The sequence below is a fragment of the Scyliorhinus torazame genome, chromosome 5, assembly GCF_047496885.1.
Source record: "Scyliorhinus torazame isolate Kashiwa2021f chromosome 5, sScyTor2.1, whole genome shotgun sequence".
Lineage (NCBI taxonomy): Eukaryota > Metazoa > Chordata > Chondrichthyes > Carcharhiniformes > Scyliorhinidae > Scyliorhinus > Scyliorhinus torazame.
This window is the reverse complement of record NC_092711.1, coordinates 151,337,378-151,349,626: the sequence shown is the minus strand read 5'-3', so window position 1 is coordinate 151,349,626 and position 12,249 is coordinate 151,337,378. Positions and strand designations below refer to the sequence as shown.

General features: G+C 48.2%; 1 protein-coding gene across 1 annotated transcript; it reads right to left on the bottom strand.

The window, feature by feature from the left end:
* Positions 1-8,883: 8,883 nt before the first annotated feature.
* On the bottom strand, positions 8,884-12,237 carry LOC140422080 (uncharacterized). The gene has a single exon (XM_072507082.1). It carries the CDS (start codon positions 11,430-11,432, stop codon positions 10,506-10,508), a length of 927 nt encoding a protein of 308 aa, XP_072363183.1. The 5' UTR covers positions 11,433-12,237; the 3' UTR covers positions 8,884-10,505.
* Between the last annotated feature and the right edge of the window lie 12 nt (positions 12,238-12,249).

The following is a 12,249-nucleotide window of genomic DNA, read 5'->3' as shown; positions in this document are numbered from 1 at the left end:
TGCACAAAAGCAGGAGGCTCAGATTCACAGACTGCAGGAGGAGTCCATTCAGCCCATTGTGTTCCTGCTATCTCTTTGAAAGGACTCTCTGATTTATTCAACTGCTCTGCCCTTTCCCCACATCCCTGTAAATTCTTCCCTTTCAAGTATTTACTCTTTGGAAATATACAATTGAATCTGATTTCAGACAGATCAGAACAACTCACTGTGTCAAAAAATAAAATAAAATCTCATCTCCCCTCTGGCTCCTTTGCCAATTACCTCAGAGAGACTCACTTTCTGTTAAAGAGCCTGTCAACCCCTCACCCACTTTCCCTAAAGTGCGCATCAAACTAATAATGAAAAATCCAGAAAAATCTAATATTTTTACTGATAAAAGTTTATTCATGAAACAAAACATGGTTAAAAGACAACCAGAGTAAAAGATATTCACAATATTCTGGACCCAAATAGTTTCTCTTTAATTCATCTGGAGCTTGTTCCCTGCCCTCTTTGTGGAACACCTCCGCTCAGTCCACAAGCATGACCCTGACCTTCCGCTTGCTGCCATTAGAATTCGCCACCTTGCTCTCAGGCTCACATTTCTGTCCTCGGCCTGCTGCAATGTTCTGGAGAAGCCCAACACAAGCTGGACGAACAGCTCCTCATCTTCTGATGAGGCACTTTACAGCCTTCTGGACTCAACATTGAGTTCAACAACTTCAGACCGGAACTCGCTCCTCCATTTTGATTTGTTTTTTTTACCGGGTGCCAGTCTGCATCACTTCCGGAAGGAGCTGTCCTTTATTCTGCCATTAACATTTACTCTGGACCAATGCTTTGATTCTTTACGACAACCATTACCTCTCCCTTTATCTTTTGTTCCAGGACATTTTTGTCATTTAATCTCAGCCACCCTCGAACCAGTCCCTGACTTTCTCTTTTGTTCTGCCTGACCCTCCCCCAATGAACATTCACCTGAAGAAGGAGCAGTGCTCCGAAAGCTAGTGTTTGAAACAAACCTGTTGGACTTTAACCTGGTGTTGTAAGACTTAAACTCATTCGTGGAAATACACAGGATTCCCCAGGTTCATTGTTCTTTGGGACATTCCTGTCAAACCAACTGTTCACCCACGACAGAGTCTGATGGCCTCTGTCCGTCAATGAGAGGTTAGCTGCACATCAATATCATAGCTCTTCTTCTGCATAAGGAGCTTGGCAGCGGTTAGAGAGAGAGAGAGAAAGAATGCGGTTCTGAATAGTTACATACAAGAAGGCTTTGGAAATTGACCAAGAGAGGTCATGAAAGTTGCCACCGAGGCAGGCTTTCGAAAACGGTTATGAACGAATATCCCCAACAGAAGAAAAATTGCTTTGTTAAATGGAAGTATTGCCTTTGCCTGTTTGTGTCAGGGGAAAGAGAGCTGCATGTTCACGTAAAGTGTTGCTTAATGAGAACTGACACCTTACATTTAAGAAACTATATGTAATGGGGGGGGGGGGGGGGGATGGAAGGTTAAAACTACAAGAAGTATAACCAAAGCAGGTCAGCATGTGAGGAGAGGATAGAGGTTAATAAGATGAGCATACAGGACCAGTCTGACGACGATGGCGGGGAAAGGAAACATGAAAAATCAAATTGTAAGGTGACTGTTGGAGTGAAAGTTGGGCATGAGGTTAAGTGTTATCAGAGATTGGACTTCCGGTGATGGTAGGCGGGGATATAAAGAGGAGGAGACTAGGTAAAGTAAATATTGGCCCTTTGGAGGATGAAACTGGTGAGGTAATAATGGGGAACACAGATGGCAGAGGCAGTGAACCAATATTTTGCCTCTGTCTTCACAGTAGAAGATAATGAACATTTTCCAAAAACTACAGTAAATGCAGGGGAACTTGGTGTAATAAACATCACTAGGGAGACGGTATTGAATAAACTGATGGAATTAAAGGCAGATAAGTCTCTGGGACCTGATGGCTGCATCCTAGGGAATTAAAGAGATCATGGATGCATTGGTTATGATATTAAAGAATTCCCTGGATGCTGGAAGAGTCCTGTAGATTGGAAATACGCTAATGTAACTCCCCAACTCAAAAAGGGAGAGAGGCAAAAAGTAGGAAACTATTACCAATTAGCTTGACCTCTGTGGTGGGGAAGTTGCTGGAATCAATCATTAAGGATAGATGACTGAACATTTGGAAAGACAAAGCTCAATTGTCGGCATGGTTTTATGAAGGGAAGTCATGGCTGACAAACTTGCATGAGTTCTTTGAGGACGTAACCAGCGAGGTGGATGATGGGGATGTGGTATGTTATGGCTGGCATGGTAGCACAGTGGTTAGCACTGTCGCGTCACGGCGCCAGGGACCGGGGTTCGATTCCTGGCTTGGGTCACTGTCTGTGAGGAGTCTGAGTGAGTTTACCCCGGGTGCTCCGGTTTCCTCCCACAAGTCCCGGAAGACGTGCTTGTTAGGTAAATTGGACATTCTGAATTCTCCCTCAGTGTACCCGAACATGCGTGGAGTGTGACGACTCAGGGATTTTCACAGTAACTTCATTGCAGTGTTAATGTAAGCCTACTTGTGACACTAATAAAGATTATTATTATATCTAGACTTCCAGAAGGTGTTAGAAAAGGTGCTGCATAAAAGATTGATCCAGAAAGTTAGATCGCAGGGGGTTGGGGGTAGAAAACTAGATTGGATTGAGGATTGACTGACTGACAGAAAGCAGAGGGTTGGGATAAATGGGTCCTCCTCTGACCGGAGAACTGTAACTGGTGGGGTGCCGCAGGGGTCAGTCCTCAACTGTTTACAATCTATATAAATGATCTGCAAGCAGGGACAGAGTGCAACATTGCAACATTTGTGGATGATACTAAAGCAGGTGGGAAAGCAGGCAGTGAAGAGGAGATAACAATGTTACAGACGGATATGGATAGGCTAGGAGATTGGGCCAAATATTGGCAGATGGGGTTTAATATAGATAAATGTGAGGTTATCCATTTTGGCCGAAAAAAATAGAATGACAATTTATTACCTAAATGGAAAGCAGATTCAAAATGCTTCTGGGCAGAGAGATCTGTGTGTCTTTGTTCATGAATCGCAGAAAATCAGTATATAGGTACAGCATGCAATTAAACAGGCAAATGGAATTTTAGCATTTACGACAAAAGGACTGTTGTATAAAAGTAGAGAAGTGTTGTTGTAATTGTCTTGGGTGAGACTTCCGGGTGCGGCGATGACCAGCTGAGTCGCACGTTTCGGCAGCTCCCTGTGAAACGGATTTTTGGGCTCTTGATAGGAGCCCCAACGGCAATTTTGACGGCTAAAAACACTGTGCGGTAAACCAGAAGGGAATCCCCCCTGGATATGGATGGAAAAAGGAGGAGAAAGTGGCCAGATTGCAGTGGATCCTTTAGAACAGCGGCAAGGAAGGCAAGCAAAAACCAAGATGGCGTCGGAAGGTGGCAGTTTAACATGGGGCCCTGAACAACAAGAGTTCTTGAAATGCTGTGTGGAAGAGATCAAAAAGGAAATGAAGAAAGAGCTGTTGGCCCCGATACTACAGGCGATCGAAGGGCTAAAGGAGGAACAAAAGACCCAGGAGCGGGAGCTTCGGGTCGTGAAGGCAAAGGCAGCCGAGAATGAGGACGACATACAGGGCCTGGTGGTGAAGACGGAGACGCAGGAGGCACATCAGAAACGATGTGTGGAAAGGTTGGAGGCACTGGAAAACAACGCAAGGAGGAACAACCTGAGGATTCTTGGTCTTCCTGAAGGTATAGAGGGAGCGGACGTCGGGGCATATGTGGTTTAGAGTAGATGTACGAGGCAAGTTTTTTACGCAGAGGGTAGTGGGTACCTGGAACTCGCTACCGGAGGAGGTAGTGGAAGCAGGGACGATAGGGACATTTAAGGGGCATCTTGACAAATATATGAATAGGATGGGAATAGAAGGATACGGACCCAGGAAGTGTAGAAGATTGTAGTTTAGTCGGGCAGTATGGTCGGCACGGGCTTGGAGGGCCGAAGGGCCTGTTCCTGTGCTGTACATTTCTTTTTTCTTTGTTCTTTGTTTGTTGAGCACGATGCTGCACTCGTTAATGGGAGCGGAGGCCCCGGCGGGTCTGTTGGAGGTGGAGGGAGCATACTGAGTGATGGCGCGAGGACCGAGAGCAGGAGAAATTCCCAGAGCCATAGTGGTGAGATTCCTCCGTTTTAAGGATAGAGAAATGGTCCTTAGATGGGCGAAGAAAACTCGGAGCAGTAAATGGGAGAACGCGGTGATCCGCGTTTATCAAGACTGGAGTGCGGAGGTGGCGAGAAGGAGGGCGAGCTTTAATCGGGCCAAGGCGGTGCTTCATAAAAAGAAGATAAAATTTGGAATGCTGCAACCGGCAAGACTGTGGGTCACATATCGAGGGAGGCACCACTACTTTGAGACGGCGGATGAAGCGTGGACTTTTATTGTGGAAGAAAAACTGGAATGAGCGGGTTATTAAAAAGAACGTTCGAACAAAGTGGTGGGGCGAATGTGGGGGGCAAAGAGGGGTTTTATGTACTAATCCTGCGATGTGGTAATTTTTCTCTCTCCCACAGGCGGTGATGGGGGGAGGAGGGGAGGTGGAGGAGATGGGGTGTTGGCCATTGGGGCGGGGCCAAGGGAGAAGCGCGGGATTGGTTCCCGCGCTATGATAATCATGGCGGGAATAGAGAAGCAGGAAGGAGGGGGCGTCGCACGTTGCGAGCCGATGTCACGGGGGGAAGCCGAGGTCAGCCAGAGTTTGCTGACTTCTGGGAGCAACATGGGGGGAGTAATTACGCTAGCGGGGGATCTAGCGGGGGGGGGGTGGGAGGGGGGAATTACTGGGTTGCTGCTGCTGGGGAGAGGGGGGAGCTGGTATGGGAGAGGATGGGCGGGGGGGCACCGCCTGGGGGAGATACAGCTGCGTGGGAACCGGGTGAGGAGCTGGAAAAAGGTGATGGCTAATCGACAAGGGAGGGGGGGGGGGTAGGAAGCCCCCCAACTCGGCTGATCACGTGGAACGTGAGAGGGCTGAACGGGCCGATAAAGAGGGCACGGGTACTCGCACACCTTAAGAAACTTAAGGCAGATGTGGTTATGTTACAGGAAACGCACCTGAAACTGATAGACCAGGTTAGGCTACGCAAAGGATGGGTGGGGCAGGTGTTCCATTCGGGGCTAGATGCGAAAAACAGGGGGGTGGCTATATTAGTGGGGAAGCGGGTAATGTTCGAGGCAAAGACTATAGTGGCGGATAACGGGGGCAGATACGTGATGGTGAGTGGCAAACTACAGGGGGAGACGGTGGTTTTGGTAAACGTATATGCCCCGAACTGGGATGATGCCAATTTTATGAGGCGGATGCTAGGACGCATTCCGGACCTAGAGATGGGAAAGCTGATAATGGGGGGAGATTTTAATACGGTGTTGGAACCAGGGCTGGATAGGTCAAAGTCCAGGACTGGAAGGAGGCCGGCAGCAGCCAAGGTACTTAAAGATTTTATGGAGCAGATGGGAGGTGTAGACCCGTGGAGATTTAGCAGACCTAGGAGTAAGGAGTTCTCGTTTTTCTCCTATGTCCATAAAGTCTACTCGCGAATAGACTTTTTTGTGCTAGGTAGGGCATTGATCCCGAAGGTGAGGGGAACGGAGTATACGGCTATAGCCATTTCGGATCACGCTCCACACTGGGTGGACTTGGAGATAGGGGAGGAAACAGGAGGGCGCCCACCCTGGAGAATGGACATGGGACTAATGGCAGATGAGGGGGTGTGTCTAAGGGTGAGGGGGTGCATTGAAAAGTACTTGGAACTCAATGATAATGGGGAGGTCCAGGTGGGAGTGGTCTGGGAGGCGTTGAAGGCGGTGGTTAGAGGGGAGCTGATATCAATAAGGGCACATAAAGGGAAGCAGGAGAGTAAGGAACGGGAGCGGTTGCTGCAAGAACTTTTGAGGGTGGACAGACAATATGCGGAAGCACCGGAGGAGGGACGGTACAGGGAAAGGCAAAGGCTACATGTAGAATTTGACTTGCTGACTACAGGCACTGCAGAGGCACAATGGAGGAAGGCACAGGGTGTACAGTACGAATATGGGGAGAAGGCGAGCAGGTTGCTGGCACACCAATTGAGGAAAAGGGGAGCAGCGAGGGAAATAGGGGGAGTGAGGGATGAGGAAGGAGAGATGGAGCGGGGAGCGGAGAGAGTGAATGGAGTGTTCAAGACATTTTATAAAAAATTATATGAAGCTCAACCCCCGGATGGGAGGGAGAGAATGATGGGCTTCTTGGATCGGCTGGAATTTCCCAAGGTGGAAGAGCAGGAAAGGGTGGGACTGGGAGCACAGATCGAGGTAGAAGAAGTGGTGAAATGAATTAGGAGCATGCAGGCGGGAAAGGCCCCGGGACCGGATGGATTCCCAGTCGAATTCTATAGAAAATATGTGGACTTGCTCGCCCCGGTACTGACAAGGACCTTTAATGAGGCAAAGGAAAGGGGACAACTGCCCCCGACTATGTCTGAAGCAACGATATCGCTTCTCTTAAAGAAGGAAAAGGACCCGCTACAATGCGGGTCCTATAGACCTATTTCCCTCCTAAATGTAGATGCCAAGGTCCTGGCCAAGGTAATGGCAATGAGAATAGAGGAATGTGTCCTGGGGTGGTCCACGAGGACCAAACTGGGTTTGTGAAGGGGAGACAGCTGAACACGAATATACGGAGGTTGTTAGGGGTAATGATGATGGCCCCACCAGAGGGAGAAACGGAGATAGTAGTGGCGATGGATGCCGAGAAAGCATTTGATAAAGTGGAGTGGGATTATTTGTGGGAGGTGTTGAGGAGATTTGGTTTTGGAGAGGGGTATGTTAGATGGGTGCAGCTGTTGTATAGGGCCCCAGTGGCGAGCGTGGTCACGAATGGACGGGGATCTGCATATTTTCGGCTCCATAGAGGGACAAGGCAGGGATGCCCTCTGTCCCCATTATTGTTTGCACTGGCGATTGAGCCCCTGGCGATAGCGTTGAGGGGTTCCAAGAAGTGGAGGGGAGTACTTAGGGGAGGAGAAGAGCACCGGGTATCTTTGTATGCGGACGATTTGCTACTATACGTGGCGGACCCGGCGGAGGGGATGCCAGAAATAATGCGGATACTTGGGGAGTTTGGGGATTTTTCAGGGTATAAATTGAACATGGGGAAAAGTGAGTTGTTTGTGGTGCATCCAGGGGAGCAGAGTAGAGAAATAGAGGACCTACCGTTGAGGAAGGTAACAAGGGACTTTCGTTACCTGGGGATCCAGATAGCTAAGAATTGGGGCACATTGCATAGGTTAAATTTAACGCGGTTGGTGGAACAGATGGAGGAGGATTTCAAGAGATGGGATATGGTATCCCTGTCAATGGCAGGGAGGGTGCAGGCGGTTAAGATGGTGGTCCTCCCGAGATTCCTCTTTGTGTTTCAGTGCCTCCCGGTGGTGATCACGAAGGCTTTTTTTAAAAGGATTGAAAAGAGCATCACGGGTTTTGTGTGGGCCGGGTAGACCCCGAGAGTGAGGAAGGGATTCTTACAGCGTAGCAGGGATAGGGGGGGGCTGGCACTACCGAGCCTAAGTGAGCATTATTGGGCCGCTAATATTTCAATGGTGAGTAAGTGGATGGGAGAGGAGGAGGGAGCGGCGTGGAAGAGATTAGAGAGGGCGTCCTGTAGGGGGACTAGCCTACAGGCTATGGTGACAGCCCCATTGCCGTTCTCACCGAGGAACTACACCACAAGCCCGGTGGTGGTGGCTACACTGAAGATTTGGGGACAGTGGAGACGGCATAGGGGAAAGACTGGAGCCTTGGGGGGGGGGTCCCCGATAAGAAACAACCATAGGTTTGCCCCGGGGGGAATGGATGGGGGATATGGAATGTGGCAAAGAGCAGGAATAACGCAACTGAAAGATCTGTTTGTGGATGGGAAGTTCGCGAGTCTGGGAGCGCTGACCGAGAAATATGGGTTGCCCCAAGGGAATGCATTCAGGTATATGCAACTGAGGGCTTTTGCGAGGCAACAGGTGAGGGAATTCCCGCAGCTCCCGACACAAGAGGTGCAGGACAGAGTGATCTCAAAGACATGGGTGGGGGATGGTAAGGTGTCAGATATATATAGGGAAATGAGGGACGAAGGGGAGACTATGGTAGATGAACTAAAAGGGAAATGGGAAGAAGAGCTGGGGGAGGAGATCAAGGAAGGGCTGTGGGCAGATGCCCTAAGCAGGGTAAACTCGTCGTCCTCGTGTGCCAGGCTAAGCCTGATTCAGTTTAAGGTATTACACAGGGCACATATGACTGGAGCACGGCTCAGTAAATTTTTTGGGGTGGAGGATAGGTGTGCGAGGTGCTCGAGAAGCCCAGCGAATCATACCCATATGTTTTGGTCATGCCCGGCACTACAGGGGTTTTGGATGGGGGTGACAAAGGTGCTTTCAAAAGTAGTAGGGGTCCGGGTCGAACCAAGCTGGGGGTTGGCTATATTTGGGGTTGCACAAGAGCCGGGAGTGCAGGAGGCGAGAGAGGCCGATGTTTTGGCCTTTGCGTCCCTAGTAGCCCGGCGCAGGATATTGCTAATGTGGAAAGAAGCCAAGCCCCCGGGGGTGGAGACCTGGATAAATGACATGGCGGGGTTTATAAAGCTAGAGCGGATTAAGTTCGTCCTAAGGGGGTCGGCTCAAGGGTTCACCAGGCGGTGGCAACCGTTCGTCGAATACCTTGCGGATAGATAGACGGAATGGGAAAAAGAAGGCAGCAGCAGCAGCCCAGGATCGGGGGGGGGGGGGGGGGGGGGGGGAGGAACCAGAAGGACTCTCAGGGTTGTTAATATATACTGTATAGTATGTATAGGTCGTTGCTACAGATAATTATATATTGGACTGTTAAATTATATTTTTGGAGAGTGTTACTTGTAACAAGGCATTTGCCAATTAGGGCTAGTTTTCATTTTTGTTATTTATTATTTATTCATTTTTTGTTTATAAAATAGGTCATTGTTATTTGTGTTGTTATAATATTGTGTAAAGGATGCACAATGTACTGTGTTGGTTGACCAAAAATTTTCAATAAAATATTTAATTTAAAAAAAAGTAATTGTCTTGGGTGTTGGTGAGACCACATCTGGAGTATGTTGTGCAGTTTTGGTTTCCTTATTTGAGGAAGGATGTGGTGGCATTGGAGGCAGTTCAGAGGAGGTTCATCAGATTGTTTCCGAGGAGAGATTAAACAGTTTGGTCTTTTACTCGCTGGAGTTTAGAAGAATGAGAGGGGATCTGATTGAGGTATTTAAAATACTAAAAGGGATTGATAAAGTAAACGTAGACCAAATGTTCCCCCTTGTGGGGCAATCTAGAACGAGAGGTCATGGATATAGGTTGAGGCGCAATAGATTTAGAACTGAGATGAGGAGGAACTAACTCTCGCAGAGGGTGGCAAATTTGTGGAACTCACTGCTTCATAGTGCGGTGGAATCTGAGTCATTAAATGGTTTCAAGGAGATAGATATATTTCTGATCAAAAATGGGTGAAAGGGATATGGGGAGCAAGTAGAGAGGTGGATTTGAGACCAGGAAGAGATCAGCCATGATCTGGTTGAATGGCGGAGCAGGCTCGAAGGACTGATTTGCCCTCTTCTGCTCCTAATTCCTGTGTTCTATGTAAATCAGTTAACCTTAGAGTTAAAGTTTAAATATTGTTTTTGTTTGTTTTAACAAAGTTTGTTTATAAAATAACCAAGCCCTATTTCTTACATCATCACTACTGGAACAAATCGATCTTTCCACACAATCTTAAAACTTTAAAATGTTATGGTTCTGGTTCAGTCTCTTAGCTACCAGGTGTCCAGAACAATTGGACGTGAAACATTAACTTTGTTTCTCACTCCACAGATGGTGTCCGACTTGCTGCGTTTTTTCAGTTCTTTCTGTATTTATTTTAGATCTACCTGTAGTGGGGGAAAAACAGTAACTTCATTTGAAGCCTACTTGTGACAATAAGCGATTTTCATTTCATTTACTGTCCAGGATAAAATAAAAGTCCTTCCTCAGCCTTTGTGGGTCATTTCGGTGGAAATCTGCTCTCCCAGGCTCAAAGAACACCAGCCCACTGGAAGCAAACTTTAAAAAAAATTTAGAGTACCCAACTCTTTTTTCCAATTAAGCGGCAATTTAATGTGGCCAATCCACCTATGCGGCACATGTTTTTGAGTTGTGGGGGTGAGCCCATGCAGACAAGGAGAATATGCAAACTCCACACAGACAGCGACCTGCGGCTGGCATCGAACCCGGATCCTCGGCGCCGTGAGGCAGCAGTGCTAACCACTGCATCACGTGCTGCCTCTTACTGGAAGCAAACTGTGAGAGTCCAGCAGAAAGAAACCCTCTGACCCTCCCACTTCATCAACTGTCAGAATGAACATAGTGCAGTCCTGGATGTGATTAACAGCAGCAATAACAGCAGAATCCAGCTCCTGTAATCACTTGTGAACTCTCTGATGTGTCAGCAGATGGGATAACTGAGTGAATCTCTTCCCACACATGGAGCAGGTGAACGGTCTCTCCCCAGTGTGAACCCGCTGATGTGTCAGCAGGTGTGACAACTGTGTGAATCCCTTTCCACACACTGAGCAGGTGAATGGTCTCTCCCCAGTGTGAACTCGCTGATGTGTCAGCAGGTTGTCTAACCGAGTAAATCCCTTCCCACACTCAGAGCACGTGAACGGCCTCTCCCCAGTATGAACTCGCTGGTGTCCCTGCAGGTCAGATGATTGAGTAAATCCCTTCCCACACACTGTGCAGGTAAACGGCCTCTCCCCGGTGTGAACTCGCTTGTGTCTCAGCAGGTTGGATGAATCACTGAATCCCTTCCCACAGTCAGAGCAGGTGAATGGCCTCTCCCCAGTGTGAACTCGCTGGTGTATCTGCAGGGTGGATAAATCACTGAATCCCTTCCCACACACAGAGCAGGTGAATGGTCTCTCCCCGGTGTGAACCTGCTGGTGTCTCTGCAGTGTGGATGACCGTCCAAACCTTTTGGTGCAGTGAGAGCAACTGAATGGTCTCTCTTCAGTGTGAATGCGCTGGTGGACCATCAGTTCCTGAGACCTTTTGAAACAACTCCCACAGTCGGGGCATTTAAAGGGTCTCTCATTGGTGTGAGTGACATTATGTCTCAATAGGCTGGATAACTGAACGAATCCCTTAGCACACACAGTGCAGGTGAATGGCTGCTCCCCAGTGTGAACTCGCTGGTGTGTCTGCAGGTTGGAAGAATCACTGAATTTCTGCCAACACTCAGTGCAGGTGAACAGCCTCTCTTCAGTGTGACTGTGTCCATGGGTTTCCAGCTCTGATAGGGATCCGAATCTCTGTCCACAGTCCCCATATTTCCATGGTTTATCCATGGTGAGGGTTTCCTCGTATCTCCTCAGGTTGGACAATCAGTTGAAGCCTTGTTCACACACAGAAAACAGGTACGGTCTCTCCCCGCTGTGAATGGTGCAATGTTTTTTCAGCCTGTGCAACTGGTCAAAGCTCGTTCCAGTCAGTGAACTGGAACACTCTCAATCAGCTGTGTCTTTGTGCTTTTCTAGTCACACTGATGTTTAAAACCTTCTGCAGCCAGAACGGACAAAATGTTCCTTCTCGATTCAAAGGGCGAGAAATCGAGTGACACTGTCAGAGTTTGATGTGACGTTTGGTTTGAGATTTCTGCCAGTAATTCCTCACCTTCTAATATCCTTTAAAAGTTTACAAAAATCATCACCATCAGTACTGGATTGAAATTCAGGACCGACAATTCTCATTTCCATGGAACATACTCTCATTTTGCAAAAGCAGTAACTCTCACTGCATTCTCACTCTGCTGTATCTAATATTGACCCTCCCAATTCTCCTGAAGGTGCTGATTCAGGCTGATTGACAGATCCCTGCTTCCTGTCATGCAGGCTGCCAGACAGATATACGTTTACATTACTGGACTGAAAACATGTGTAATCTGCAGATTGGATTCAGTTCTATTCCCTTCAGTTACTGAAAGTCATAATGCCCTCCCCGAATGAGGAAAGAAATGGAAAGGGGTAAACATTGATTTGCTCCCAGATATTGCCCAGAGGAGTTTTACTCTGAAATCCAACTTCCGCTGACGTCACAATGGTTTCACTCTGCTCCGCGGTGACGTCTCCGGCTTCCAGTGCGCAGGCCCGGAGCGCGCAGACGGCA

Bases quoted from the DNA above. Each gene is read 5' to 3' on its own strand.
- LOC140422080 (XM_072507082.1), bottom strand. From the start codon at position 11,432: ATGGATAAACCATGGAAATATGGGGACTGTGGACAGAGATTCGGATCC.